This window comes from Vigna unguiculata, chromosome 6 (assembly GCF_004118075.2).
Source record: "Vigna unguiculata cultivar IT97K-499-35 chromosome 6, ASM411807v1, whole genome shotgun sequence".
NCBI classification, from domain to species: Eukaryota; Viridiplantae; Streptophyta; class Magnoliopsida; order Fabales; family Fabaceae; genus Vigna; species Vigna unguiculata.
This window is the reverse complement of record NC_040284.1, coordinates 19,153,372-19,169,130: the sequence shown is the minus strand read 5'-3', so window position 1 is coordinate 19,169,130 and position 15,759 is coordinate 19,153,372. Positions and strand designations below refer to the sequence as shown.

General features: G+C 31.4%; 1 protein-coding gene across 2 annotated transcripts; it reads right to left on the bottom strand.

The window, feature by feature from the left end:
• Window positions 1-4,219: 4,219 nt before the first annotated feature.
• On the bottom strand, window positions 4,220-12,558 carry LOC114186644 (DNA ligase 1-like). Of its 2 annotated transcripts, none has more exons than XM_028074609.1 (12): window positions 12,411-12,558; window positions 9,870-11,149; window positions 9,743-9,776; window positions 8,734-8,813; window positions 8,494-8,553; window positions 8,220-8,330; window positions 8,050-8,130; window positions 7,862-7,936; window positions 5,744-6,305; window positions 5,409-5,518; window positions 5,042-5,072; window positions 4,220-4,782 (listed from the first exon to the last, which is right to left on the bottom strand). In XM_028074609.1, exons 2-12 carry the CDS (start codon window positions 11,049-11,051, stop codon window positions 4,622-4,624), a joined length of 2,487 nt encoding a protein of 828 aa, XP_027930410.1. In that variant the 5' UTR covers window positions 11,052-11,149; window positions 12,411-12,558; the 3' UTR covers window positions 4,220-4,621. The 2 variants fall into 2 exon arrangements, with proteins under 2 accessions (XP_027930410.1, XP_027930411.1); XM_028074610.1 differs by having other exon boundaries at window positions 5,409-5,515.
• Window positions 12,559-15,759: the final 3,201 nt, after the last annotated feature.

Sequence of the window (15,759 nt, the reverse complement as noted above, 5' to 3'; positions counted from 1 at the left end):
CAAAATAATTTAAAATCGTGGACAACATACACCATTATCTGTTTATTTACTTATATCTTCCTAGTAAAATATAGTAATCATAACTCTTTATCCTCACATTTTAATGCTCAACCTTTTAAGTAATACACCATTTATTCCTATTAGGAAGTGACATACACCCACATTTAAGACGTGTACCAAACATTGGACCTAACTCTATTCATTTATTTTTTAATTTATTAACTAATTACACATTTCGTAAGATATGAAATATTAACAAAAAATAAATTACTCTTAAAACTATATAATGTTTTAAAATTATTTTATATTTAAAACTAAGTTTGAAAAATACCAATTTTAAGAAAGATATTAAACTAATATACAAACACTATCATAATAAAATTATTATAAAAAATAAGAATTGATTTAAGAGTATTATCATAATCCAAGATTTCTGGAGTATATAATTATATGTCATTAGAATATTTGTGTTAAAAATTTAAGTATGAGTCTAAGTTTCACATTGACTAAAGATGAGAAAGTAGAGCGTTATACAAGGATGAAGACTCATAAACTCATCGCCTTAAGTTTTTAGGGTTGATAGTGATATCAATGTCTTATGTAATTAAGCTTAGATTTCATTGGTGTTGTATCTCTCAGTAAAACCTCTCCTTATACCTAACAATTTATAATCTAAAAAGTGATATGAAAATTTTGTCAAAAAAGAAAATTACATAAGTAATAATATTTTTATTGAATATTTATAAACATAGGTGTTGAAATACAGAAAAAATATGTTAAATTGGTTTGATTAAAATAAAGTTTGAGTGAGATTTGAAGGTGTACGCAGTTGTTACCAACCAACCTCGTACCACAGAGTGAATGAAGAATTGGTGGAGAGGTTGAAAAAGAATGAAAGTGTTTTTTTTAAAATGAGAGAGTGGTCACGTGCATCGCATCGTAACTTTGCATATAAGCAAGTTGAATGGTGGTGTGGTGAGAGCAGCACTGAGCACCATAAACATGATTATTAGAGTTGCTAAGTGGGTCATCAACTTTCCACCATCCATCACTTTTCTTTTTCCCTTTGCTTTTTCATAATACCAAACATCTCAATTAATTCACAAAAAACAAAACAAAGCAAGTACCATGTCTACTGTATATACTATATACATTCTCCTTCACACTAACTCATGCAAAATTTTATCTTTTTACTTTCTCTTTTCAGAAAAAAAAATGCATTGTCAACTAACTAAAAAGAGTATATATATATATATATTTTGTAAAGTAATCATTACAAATATCAATGGAACTTTTTTTATGTAATAAGAATTTATGATTGAATATCATTATTAGTATGTTTTAATTAAATCGTTACCAAAATAAGAAATATAGCATGCTTTTATTAGCTACATTATATATTATTCGGATTTTAGAAAAAGCACTTGTATTTTGATTTAGTTGTATGATCGTTGTTATTTTACATTATTCATGTGTCTTTATAAAAAAATAAAAATGATATAACTAAGTTTTAAGTTTTTCACTTGAATTTTTTATTTTATTTAGTGTCTAAAATTTCTATATTTTTTAGTTACACTGAATTTCTATAACCATAATTATTTTTATAAGAAATGACATTGTTTGATTTTTTTAAATTAAATACTAAAATAAAAATCAAATTAACTATGCTGAGACACAAAAACATGTTTAATGAAGATAATTAGGATGCAAAAGCTTGTTTTTTTCCATATTGTCCCTGTTGTTCACGATATTGGACTTGAGATTGCAAAATCATATGGTAGTTAAGGGTAGTGATTTAATTAAAAAATATAAAGATTTTAAATATCCAATCAATGAAATTTTTTAATAGAGATTCAACTCAAAATACTTAAATTTGATATGAACTTCAAACTTAATTAAACTGTATTTTTTTTTGTCAAAAATGTAAGTAATATAATAATTATATCAACCTAGTCATAAAAAAAATCAAAAGGTAAAGACTTAATTAAAAAACATAAAAACCTAAGACATTCAATAAGATATTTTTTTAATACTACCTCAATTGAAAATATTAATTATTATGAATTCAAATTTATTTTTAGTCTACTGAGTTAGATGATGTTACTAAGGTTAATGATATAACAAATGGTGGTCTATTAAACATTTGTCACATTAACTCGCAATATTTAGAAAGACACTATTTTTATCATTCTACACAAAGAGATTTGTTTGAGAATGAAAAGGACAATAACAATTTGTCCACCTATTTACACTTAGTTATTGAGAAAGTTACTTCACTCTTCATATGATAAGACCATTTTTTAAAAATGACATGAATTAGTATGATAAGGTTAGACTCTAATAAAGATATTTTAATTGATATTAAGATTATTGTGTCTTTAAAATAAATGAAATGTTGGAATGTGAAGGTAAAATAAGAAAGATATTCGCATTAATTAATTGAGAACTCAAATAATAATGAAAGAAATATTACTAACCTCATCTTAATGTAATATTAAAAAATAACAATTTTGTGAAATTGAAAATCTACAAAATAAAAAATTTTAATTAAAAATCACATAAATTCTATAATTAATTTAAATGACTAAAAGTATATTTAAATTTTGAATTAAATATGTTTTTAATATTTAAACTTTAATGTAAGATTAAAATTCATTTTTGTTCCAAATTTTAATACATAAAAAATTAACATTATCGGATTAATATGATTGTATTTATTTGTTTCTAAAAGTTTAGAAATCACAGTGTATTAAAGTTTAAGATAGACTATAATTTTACATTATTCCTTTTTCTTATACACGTAATTGTCCTCATCTTTTAGTAATTCTAAACTAATTTTCTTTTAGTTATGAAGAAACAAATTTTATGTTAATTAACTTCTGAATTGTCATCAATTAAAGGAAATAATTTCTTTTCAAACAAGTTATTGCAAAATCAATTTTAATAAAATCTAAATAAAGCTATCCTGAAAACGGGGAAGACATTGAAAACAGGAGAATTTTGTTTTGAAAAAAATAATATTATTTTTATTTTAACTTTTCTTTGTGTGCATGTGTGATCGTAAATGATTTTCAAATAAGAATGATTGAAATTATTGGGTGAAGTGTGAATGATATTTTATGTTCAACCATCTCATCTTTAATGCATCAAATGGCTTTAAATTAATTCTCCTTCTAAAATGTCCCCACTTGGTCAACTACACTCACCTCAAATCTTGATCAAAATCATTGTCAAAATCACGTTCTTCTCTATAATTACATTTTCTTGGTGTTCCACTAGTCTTAGTGGAGAAGATTTCTAACCAAGAAACTTTTTTATTTGCTCCACTTACATTATCATTTTTTTTTCTTGTGTAAAAAACAAAATAGAACGAAAAGAATAAATATTAAAAAAAAATACTACTTTAGTTAGCTATGAGTCAATCTATCTATATATAAAATTATAATGCCATTTTTAATCTAAAAATCTTAAAATAATAAATTTGTGAATCTTCTTTATATATGTTATTCATATTTCTATTTTCTACTTAAAGGAGAGACTTAAACTCAAATTTTTTTTCTTTGGAAATAACACAGTTTTGAGTCTTTCTTTTATTTTATGCAGAAGCTGTTATCTCTTTTTCTGATTTTATATATTTTGTGTGTCTCTCATCTCATCTAATCCCGCAAACTTACAATTTCTTCACTCACCAACTTTGAACACAAGCAATTGCTTGGGTTTATCCTTCAATCTTCCCTACTAACAGTTTCCATTTCATTCTACAATCAACCTTTTTCAAAACACAATTGCAGATGCATACATGTTTGAAAGAACTAAACCAAACTTGAAAAAACAGTTGATAATGAAAGTGGAGTTGATTGCCAAATTCATTACTAAAACAATTGATAATAGACAATTTAATCATATAAAAAGTGCCACCCTAGTCACTGAAATATACAAATGTTAGTATTATATTGATCGGTAAGAATTCGAATTATCTACTGTATCTTCAAAATATAAGAATGACCAATAATTTTAATGTTTTACGATATATTAAAAAAAAATTAAAATATTAACATCATTGTACTTTTAATGTTCCGACATCATAAAAAAAATTCCAAAAGAGAATCTGAACTCGTATTGTAACCATAGAACATGGAATGGAGCAATAGCAAGACACATGGGAAATGGGGATCATCACTACTACTGGACTGCAGCTACTGCTAGTGAAGGAGTGTGATTGTCAAATCCATTACATAAATGATACAGCATGAAAATCTTGAGATGTGAAAGATAGAGACTTCATCCACCAACAAAGGGAACAGTTATCAACATGAGCATGCATGGATGAGAACTTCAGAGGTCAAATATTTATTAAACTAGACAGATTGTTTGAGCTGTGTAGTTTGGTCAGTTGTATTCCTGAACAATATAAACCCTACAAATTCCGTTGGTGTAAACAAGAAGGTGCACATTGGCAGCCACCAAAAGCCTAAATTGACAAAGTACAAGTTTGGATGGATGCTAAGAATAAGTTACAGCCACTTCCACCCATCAAAGTGTACAGATGAAGCATGTATAACTGGGTTATAGTATTATACATTGCTAAGCCTATCTTCAAACAGTCAAGTCTACAAATCAATCAGGCTTTAACCTTCTTGCCTGATGTTGGGGTTTTATCTTTCTCAGCATCCTCTTCTCCATCTTCATCATCTGCTTCATCAGCTAGTTTTGTCAGCTCTTCTTGAATCATGAGCTTTATAGATGCCTTTCTTGGAGCCAGATCCATATCATATTGCTTGGCTGAAAAATGAAGGGCAACTTTGTTAGGCTCTTAATTTCAAGTTAGGAAATGATATACGACTATGTTAATCAAACTATAGTTAAAACTATTTCGTTCAGGTTTGAGAATAATACAAAAACCAGGATCAGATACAGACAATAGATCTCATGTTACTACAGGAACAAATGTACCACTATCTCAGTTGAAATTGAGAAAAGGTATAGCTATAATTATGTGTTTGAGTAAGAAAAAAAAGTGAAAAGGATCCATAGTGCATACCAAGTTGCTTCAGAATGTCAGTAAACGTGGCCTGCAAAAGAGGAAAAGGGGTTTAATTTTAGAAAAAGAGAGAACATTCAGTAGAGAGACTAAATACATCATTGACATTGCCTTGTACAAATCTTCTTACCACATGCCAAGCCAGCTAATGTGAGTTTCTACCGTTTTTTCTACAATAGGTGCTACCACAACGTTTTTCTATGTAATGCAACCAGTCCTATTCCTATCACATTCAGTGCAACATTCTCATATCTACTACACAGTTTACTTTATACAAGATTGCAGTTCCACAAGTTTTAGCTATGCATTAAACATAAAAATTCAACTAGTTGCTGAGTTTCAGTAAAGTTTTTTTTCAACGTCTTACCGTATTGAAGTCCACTTCTTTAAGAATTTCACATATTGCCTCACGCAATTGAGTATCACTGGGGCTTAGCTTCTCTTTTTTCATGCTCTTTCCTCTGGCAACCTTTTCTGCTTGATACAACAGAAAGATGTTTTATAATGTACAAGAAATGAAGTTCATTTAAGTTATCAGTTTTTCAATTAAAAAACGTCACCATTTAAACCGATGGAAATGGAAAAATAAATGAGATGACTAGCAATACTTTCAGCTAAAAAATTATTTTTACTACACAAGCAAAATTATAACATTTTAAAATGAAATAATGACACAAGCAAAGGAGAACTCAAGATATCTACCAGTTTTCTCTATGGAGGCAGACTTAGTAGGTGTTGTTGACCTCTTCTGCACTCCTCTTTTTTCATTAGTCTTCTTCCTTGAAAAAACCTTTGGATTTGGACTTTCATTGTTATCATCATCAGTCTTCTGCTTTCCTCCTTTCTCGTTTTTCTTCTTCCTTGAAAACACCTTTGGATTTGGACTTCCGTCACTATCATCCTCAGAATTTGAGATGTTGGATGAAGGTTTCTTAGGTGTTCTTTTCGGTGGTGAATGAGATTTATTGGCAACTGTAATTTTCTCGATTTTACTTTTCTTAGCAGATTCCTTTTTTGTGGATGACGTTTTAGAAGGTTTTTTCTTTTCTTTCATATCTTCAGATTCACTCCCAGAATCACTTTTCTCTTCACTTTCAGATTTCTCTGGTGTTTCATCCTCAGATTTTTCAGGAGTACCATTTTCATCATCTTTCTCATCTTCCTCCTCATTTTCATCATCTTTCTCGTCTTCCTCCGACTCATCCTCTGTGTCAGTTGTACTCTTTCTTCGCACTACTGAAGAATCTTCATTTTTCTTCAGCCTCTGAAAAATACATGCCAAAAAAGTTGTGCAAAAGAAAACCAAATTAACTAAGGAGAAGCTACCAGTTAAAACAAACTGAAACTGCACATATCACTAATGTAGATACTATATTGTGAATAATAAGGGATTAGGTTTACATGAAATGCTATATAATACACATAACTAATACCAAATTATACCACCACTTTTGTCAAAATCATAATTATTCTAATAGGACAGTATGATCACAAAACATTCCATGCTTGTTTACACACCTAGGATCACCAGGATTTCTTGTGAGACCATAAAATTGGTAAACTTATTCAAGCTTCAAAACCCACCCATGGACTAGGTTGATCAACCCAAAAACCAAGATTTTCTTTAGGGTTCTGCAACACTCTCCTACTCTGGTATGATCTGTCCTCTGGTCTGACCCAATCTCACTTGATCCACACCCAGTGATTGCAATACCTGAATCCCCGAATCCTAGTTGTCCCAGCCTCTCCAAAAACACTTGATCTCCCTTTTCTCTACTAGACTCATCAATGGTTCTGCCTCTCTAGATCTCTATGCCAGTACAACTCTATTCACTTTTAGGAAACCCTTGTCTCTTCTCTTATAGCTCTCAACTTCTATCACCAAGAAAAAGAAAAAAACGAGTCTTTTCTCACATCAACCACCACCCCTCTCACCCAACATTTTGCATTGCCAGAAATGTAGAACACAGACGTAGAACATAGGCTCTCCAACGACAGCACAAATGGAGGAGCTGCCACAAAGCATCCAAATTGCTGCAATAGGTTTGGCTGAAGAGAAGAGCTTAGGTCAAAATTCGGAAATGCTTCAGCAACTGGTTAAAATCGCAAATTCCCATGACTGATTTTGTGAGCAGATTATAATGATCCCACAAATTTCCAATTACGTTCGGGATTGAGATCGCCAAGGGTGGAAAAATCACAGAATTATAAGATTTTACAATTCAAATCACAATTTTGACTATGTTGTATGATGCACATATAGCTCAATATTTTACATTTGTATCGATCCAGATAATAACCACAGGAAAAATAGTAAAAGGATGTCAGATATTATTAACAGTTTTATTATCATGTAGTTATATGTGTGTGAGTGAAGGGAATACATGAGAGAAGTGAGTTATAAGTTGAGAGAAAATGAGATGTTTTGACTTGTCATAACCTTGTCCCTTTGGAAAAAAATATGTCCCGTGATTTGGTAAGTAGCAAAAATTTTAAATTGACCTGTAAGCCAAGCTTTTGTGCTTTCCTGTGAACACATCTAAAATCAAACTACGAATAAGTATTTATAGTATTTTCCTTCCTCAATTATTAGTGAATCAAACGCACACAGAGCCATGGATAATAGGACAAAGAACAATTCCATGGTAGTAAGAATAGCAATGAAGAGTATTAAACAAGCAAAAGTGAGATAAATATGCTAGTCCATATAATGCAACACTAGTATTCATTCTACTGCAAGTCTTGACTTTGAAACACAAATCATAGTTCATTTCTTGAATTACATTTTAAATCCGTTAAGTTAAAGGAGTGAGATATTACCTTTGCTGAACGTCTTGAAGTTGTCCCAGATCTTGTTGATGAACCCCGTTTTACAACACGCTTCCGCTTTTTTCCCTTTGTTAAATCATAAAATAGGATGAGTGCTGTGACCAGAGCATAGTTGCCTAGGTAAAACAATTACCACAAAATAACAGAAAAAAATTGAAACAAAAAAAGATAATTAAAACCTTCTCTTTTTCTGCAAGTAACACAGTAGTGGTTGCATGAGGAGCACCTAAAAAGTCTATCAGCGCAGTAATAATATCTTCCTGCTTAAGTAAAAAATTATAAGTAATGACGATAGATCTGTGTTAAATGGTATTAGTAAAAGAGCATCACTAATGCGTAACTAGCACACCTTCCTTGTTGTTGCCCTGGCAATTGTTAAGTCAAGCAAATCACAGAATTCCAGTAACTTCTCTTTATTACACTTGTCAAGTTTTTCTTTTACTTTAATCATTTGCTTTTCCTGCAGTAACAATATTTGGACTTTAGAACTTTTGAAGAGCACTTCAATCAGAAAAGCAAGAAATTAAAAAAAGTACTATAAACAAAACCCTAAGACTGTAATTTATGATATATAGATACAAGCTACGAGTACCAAGTTTTTATTAAATAAAGGTAATAATTACCTCATTATCACGCCACACAAAACCAGAAAACCTCGAGATATTACTCTTGATCTGAATTGCCTGCAAAGAGTTGAGAAAAGATTCAAATGAAAGCATAATACCATAGGGTGAAATTTGAGCACCAGGTAAGATTTGAGTGTTTAACTGTTTAACAATCTTGGCGAGCACTATTGCATATCCTCCAATATTGTGGTGGAATAATACAAAAACTGTATAAAAAAAGTTATAAGAAAGGCATACCTTCCCTCTCCTTCCAAAGAGAATTGTGTGGAGCAATTTGAAGGTATCATCAGTCTTCCTTCTAGATAGCTTAAAAGCCACTAGAGAAAAAAAATGCAAAAGTCATAAAGTTATCAGCTGTTCAGATGAAGCGGAGACATGTATGCACACTTCACAGCATAACAAATGTATATAAGAAAAAAAATATATCACCAATATATCAGCTCAACTTTATCTGTTCCAGGAACCTTTTCCTATAAAGGTCAATTTAATACTCCACTCTGTTCTCCCACAATCTTGAGTGCCAAAGATTCCCTAGACCCTTTAGTAAAAAGACACTAAATAACATGGATAAACTATAATTAGCAAATAATCTCATTTTCCATTAAGAGTGAAAGGAAAGGGTTAATATAGTTCCAATCCAAGTTTGTGTCATTATTATTGTCGTCAAAGTTAGAGTATGAGGGAAAAGGGATAGATATATATATACCAAAATATTTTTCCAGTTAGTAGGAAAAGAAGGCAGGGAAAAAGTAACTGTTTGATAAATAGATTATTGTACAAAAAACAATCAAATCAGTATGTGGCAGTGGATTTTGACAATAGTATAATCAAAGTAATGACTACTGTAGTTAGCACCAACTCATACAATATGGAGGGTGAGAGGCTCAATACCGTGAGGGGAAAGATGCAGTTAAACATATATCATTGGCTCACATAATCATTGAATTGAAGGGACACACTACAACTACAATTTCACAATCTTAAATTGACCATCTTTACAAATGGCACATTCTTCTTGACTACGATTGGGCATGCATATAAAAAAAAATTGTGGCTCATTTACTGCATGATATATGTCAAATTCAAATTGTACACTTTTATCTAGATATTGTCAACCCAGGAGAAATGTGAGGAATGTTTGAGCAGGTACACTATGCATTATATTAACTTCTGTTGGCTTGAGTATATAAAGAACACAATTAAAAGACCACTATCGAAGAAGAATTCAGAAAGGAAAGCACAATACCATTTGGTATATCTTTTAAAGGTGTACCACGACCCTGCAATTTGAAAGAGAAGCTGTAAACAAATTAAGTTATATTAAATGCATAATTGAAGGCAATTATCTAAAATGTGAAACTTAAAACAATTACCTTTTCAATGTGAAATTCTTTGGTTGCATCTTTGTCAATTGATGCTACCAACCTCTCAACTGATTTCCTTTCCCGCACAGGGCGATCAATAGTAGGAGTCCTTGGCTCAATTTTCTTCAGTTCCTTTCTTTTAGCTTTCACTTTCTCCCCATTGTTCTTCCCTCTCCCACGTTTTTTGGGTCCTTTCTCACCCTTACTATCTTCTGCCTTGTCTTCTTTTGACTTATCAATATTATCCTTATCCTCATCTTCATCCTCCTCCATTGCCACTTCAGTTTTCTCCTTTTCATCACTCTCCTCCTCTTTAATGCCACCCTCTACTTCCATAGCCTCCACCTCTGGTTCATCAGCTTTCACTTTTTCATTTTCTTGCTTACCTTCCATTGTTTCAGTAACACCAGTGTCTTCATCCATGTTATCATTGTCAGAAATATGATCACCTTTCGTATCTTCCTCTATTTCTTTCAACTCATCACCATTTTTATCTTCCACTACTTTTTTCACATCATCAATTTCTGTATCCTCCTTGACTTCTTTCACATCATGCACTTCCTTCACCTCCTTTACTTCTGCACCATCAACTTCCTTATCCTCTTTTATTTCTTCCACGTTTTCATCAGCTTTCTTATTCTCTTTTACTTTTTCCACCTCATCTTCTTTCAGGTCCTCTTTTGCATCTTCAACTCCATCTTTCCGATCCTCTTTTGCATCTTCAATTCCATCTTTCTGATCCTCTTTCACCCCATCTTCTTTCTGATCCTCTTTTACTTCTTTCACCCCATCTTCGTTCTGATCCACTTTTGTTTCTTTCACCCCATCTTCTTTCTGATTCTCTTTTGTTTCTTTCACCCCATCTTCTTTCTGATTCTCTTTTGTTTCTTTCACCCCATCTTCTTTCTGATTCTCTTTTGTTTCTTTCACCCCATCTTCTTTCTGATCCTCTTTTGCTTCTTCTTCCACAACAACTGTTTTTGTGTCCTCTTCTACCTTTTTTACACCATCAGCTTTCTTGTCATCATTTTCTTTGACAATATTCTCTTTGATTCCATTGTTCTCCAAACCTTTTCCTCCATCAGTTTCCAAGTCCTTTTTCTCAGTAATATCTTCCAAAGTTTTCTCCTGCAAGCTCTTTCCATTCGAATCAGCCTTAGAAACTTCATTCACTGGTTCTCCATCACCCATACTGATCTTATTTACAGTAAATAACTAAATATACAAAATTATTATTTCCTAAGCACAAACTGCTTTACACTCTGATAAAATGAACAACTGAAGCCTACCTGGAGATTGAAAAAAGCATCATTAGGTATAAGTATGGCAAACTCAAACAGCAAGTGCAAATAAAGAGGGAAAATTAAACAATAAAAACTAGCTAAAATGGAAAGGAATTTCAAGAAGGCAGATATTTAAATCCAGGATAATGGCACGTAACGGCCATCCCCAAAAACACTAGAGCTGGATTTTCTGTATAGTATATATACATGTATTCTAAAAAATGACAAAATTTACACAAAAATTAATGACATTCAATAAAATTTCGTGAGTCTAAATAAATTCATGCAAAAAGTAAATACCAACATAATTCAAATATATGTTTCCAAGATAGGAATCATCAACTTCTAAATTGAAGTCTTCTTTACATTTTCAGTACTATTCCCACAACTGCAATGGACCAGCCTTCTTTTCTCTTCTCCTGATGTTTTCAGTCTCTAGAACTGTTTCCTACACTATTTCAATATTTGAATTCTTTCTCTAGACCTATATTATGACCTTTTATTAATAATTATGAGTATACCATGCATCAGCCATGTACGATGCACATAGTATTGATTATATATCTGCATGAAGAAAATTAAAATCACTGCCATCCCGCTATAACTTTCTACGGTTGGCTGCAACGCGCTGTTATCCAGCATTGATAACTACGATTTAACCACAGTGGAGCCAAATTATATCTTTCAGTCATGGGAACAACAATGAAGAAGTAATGAATTCATATATCCCGTCTTAATTACAATGAAAGCATGAAAGTAAACGCAAACACACACACACCCATAAAGCCAACAAAGGAATGCAGATGATAAACAACAACCCAGCATAACAAAAACTCAAAATTGGAGGAGGAGAACAAATTGATATAAATTATAAAAATAAATAAATAAAAAACACCAACCCCTGAATATTAAATTTGCCTCATATCCAGAGAAAATCACATCACCTCATCAAAAGGGTAACCCTATTCATGAAATTTCACAAACAATATTCCGGAGCACAGCAGAGAGCCCCGGTTAGGAACTTCAAAATGCCAATTTTTTTTTTCTTAATTGCACCCAGAGAGAACCCTTGATACCCAACACAGTCCAAATGACCAAAATGAAGTAAAGTCTGGAGAAAATTCTGTGTCTCAATTCGAAGCCCTAAAATTCCCTCACCCCCAAATCCCCCACCCCATGTGACAATTGACTCAAGAGAATATAAAGATGCAACCTTTGAAACCTAAAACCACAGTTGAGAAGGGGAATTGAAAGAGAAGAAGCTTACAGATTCGGGGGTTGGACGAGTAAAAACACAACAGAGCTTCACTCAAACATTGCACGTCTTTCTCTCTCTTCAACTGACAGTTACTATGTAATGTGAGAGTGTCTGATGTTTGGGTTGTTTTGGAAATTTGTAGTTCGGACTTCAAACCTGGATTTTAAATGCAGTTAAGTTGCCATGTAAAACACTGAAATTCGGATTCAATGGCTGAGAAGGGTTCTGGTAAGAGTACGTGTGCAAAATCAACGGTTGTCGTTGAAATTCCTTGTGCCATGCACGCCTGCTGTGTTTCTTAGATTATTACTGAATGATTGTATCTGAAATTAATGATAACATGTTACTTCATTGTATCTAAATTTATTAATAGTTCTTACATGTTGTTACTTCATTGTATCTGAAATTATTAATTATAAGTTGGTAGATTTGATTATTTCCTAAGTAGTTAATGAATAACTAACTCTCGATGTGTCAATGTATGAGTATTGTCCTTGTGTATAATGCAAAAGTTTAAAATTCATGATCTACCAAAACCAAAAGGTTCAATCATGTGGATGAATGTGAAGAAATTAAAATATATTTAGTTATTTAATTATATGTGAAAATTGGGTTGTGTGACTATTTTTAAACAATTACTTTTTATAATTTAAAGTTTAATTAAATTTTAAATTTATATTGTTTTTGAATTTTTTTTAAGTATTATTAAAAAAGTATTCAAACTTTGTATATTTTTAATGAAGTATTTTTCCTTTTTGTGTGTTTTTTATTGAAAAATAAAAATTTATTAAATCAAATTTTAAATTTGTCATAAATTTAGATATTTTTTTTTTAAATGGTCTTTTTTATTGACAATTGAAGGTGATATAATTATTTGATTTTGCGATATCACATTGAACATCGTAAACTTGAAAAAAATAAAGTTATAAAATTCTAATTCTTTTTATAAAGAATAACATCATTTCAATTTGTAAATTAAGTATTAAAACAAAAATTAAATTAATTTGTTTAAGTTTGTATTCATTTACATATATGTATCCTCCCGCCTAAATTCATACTTGGTAAAGAAAACTTTTCAGATCAATAATTTTGTAATTTTATTTTTAGAAAAAATCAAGTAAAGTCATTTTACAACTATTTTTAATTTGTTCATATGTGATTATGGATTAATCATCTTATAAAATACGACGAAGGGTGAAAAGTACACTCTTAACTTAATTTAATTCTACAATAAATTATATGTAAGACAAATTGTTTTTTCAGCTATTTTTTTCCAAAAAATATAATTATTTTTTAGGAAAATTTCGTTTTTGAAAATATTTTTCAATTTTAAAAATTAGTTATTATTTTAATATGAGAAAATCTTGAGACTGTGTAAATATTTTATATTTTATATTTTATTACATTTTTTGTAAATATATACAATAAATAAAATAAAATAAAATAAATTTTTTTTTCATATATATAACACATCTCTTTTATATATATATATATATATATATATATATATATATATTATTTTTCATATTTTTACAACTCTCACGGATTCTCAACATCCATAATTGCATCACCTCAAATATTCTGTATTATAATTATATAACACTTAAAATTATATAAATATGCATCAATTAAGTCTATATCGTATTTCCAAAATCAAAATGCGAATGTATACTGTATCGTAGAATTCGAATTCTAAAAGTTTTTTTCTTCTCATTACCCAAGTCTATAGTGTTCTGTTTGGAGTTCAGTTTTTAGATTGATTTTTTAACTGTTATCTTTTATGTTTTTAAAACACACTATTTTAATATGCTAAAAATATTTTTAATATATTTTTAAACATTAAAATCAATATAGATCAATATTTTAAAGGTACACAATAAAAAATTCAAAATTTACACTTAATATTGTAGAATCAACTAATTGTTGTCTAACTGATAGTAAAAATCTATTAAAAAATATTAAAGTTTAAATATTATTCAATAAAATTAAAAATTTAAACATGAACTAAATTTAAAATACTCCACTCTATGAGAGATTTAAAATTAATTAAATTATATTTTTACTTCTCATTTGGAGACACATTATCAATGTCAACACAAAAATAGTCATTTGTAAAGCTCACTTATATTTATGCCTTATTTTAAAGGGTCATTCCAAATCAGATGGGCCTAGGACTGGCCTAAAAGGCGAAACAGACCCTAAGTCTGCCCTAACTCACTCATTCTACTCATTTTCAGAAACAACCCATCTTCCTTAGAGCTGCAGCCGTCTCCCGCTCTGCTAGGATTTGGTCTTTGGCCTCCGTCACACTCGTTCGAATCCATTTCATTCCACGTAAGTTGCCTCTCGTCCCATACATCTCTTATTTAGCACTGTTGTCTCGAGTTCCAACTAAGGTCGTTCTAGGTAGCTTCATTTCATGTTGTTCTTTATTTTTCTAGCTCGCTAAACTGCTCTAGGAGCTACAGTACTTCTCTGTTCGTACCCAAGAACCCAGCTGCTAGCCCTTTTCCAGGTAAGGGAAGCTAGGGTCCACCCCTTTTTTCGTGTTTTCTGCTTGAGCCACTGTTATATCATTATAGTATGCCTTGTGTGTTGATGTGAACCTGTGAGTGACATTATTGAACTGTTTGGAACCTGTTGTGTGTTTGTGCACGAGAGAACAGTGGTGAGCACTAGTTTTCTCGCCCAAGCGAGCATGTCTCGCCTAGGTGAGATCAACAAAGCCTCGCCCAAGCTACTTTACGTGAAGTAATCGCTCAAGCGATCCACGCTATTTTTGAGCGATCGAACGTCTCGCTCAGACGAGAGGAGTCTTGCCTAAGCGAGATCACGCGTAAGGTTATTGTTCCCCTTTTCGAGTCCTCGCCTAGGCGTAGGGGGCTCGCTTGAGCGAGACCCTTCAGCCTGAGCGAGGAACTGGGCGAGGGTAGTGTGATGTTTGGTTGTTTCCTTTATCTTGAATGGTTAATACTTGCTTGAATTTAATTATTGTGTTAAAAGCATAAGACAAATGAGTATGTGTGAGTGATGTGATTCATGGATTGTGAATGATGGGTTTGGTATGAATTTGGCATGTGTTTTAAATGAGATGGTTGGTATCAAAGAGACATGGTGATGATATGAAATACAGATCTATATTCATGGTTTGGGAAGGATGAGTTGGTATGGATTCAACATTTGGACATGAATGAAGATGGTTTATAAAGGTTGGCATGAGATTATCTGCATGATAAATATTACATGATTGATTGAGCATGATTGGTCGGTGGTTAATGCGTAATTCCTTGAGATCTCTAGGTGGGATTTCAGGGTCGTGCTTCAGTGGTCGAGACGTAATTCCATGGCCCATGTTAGT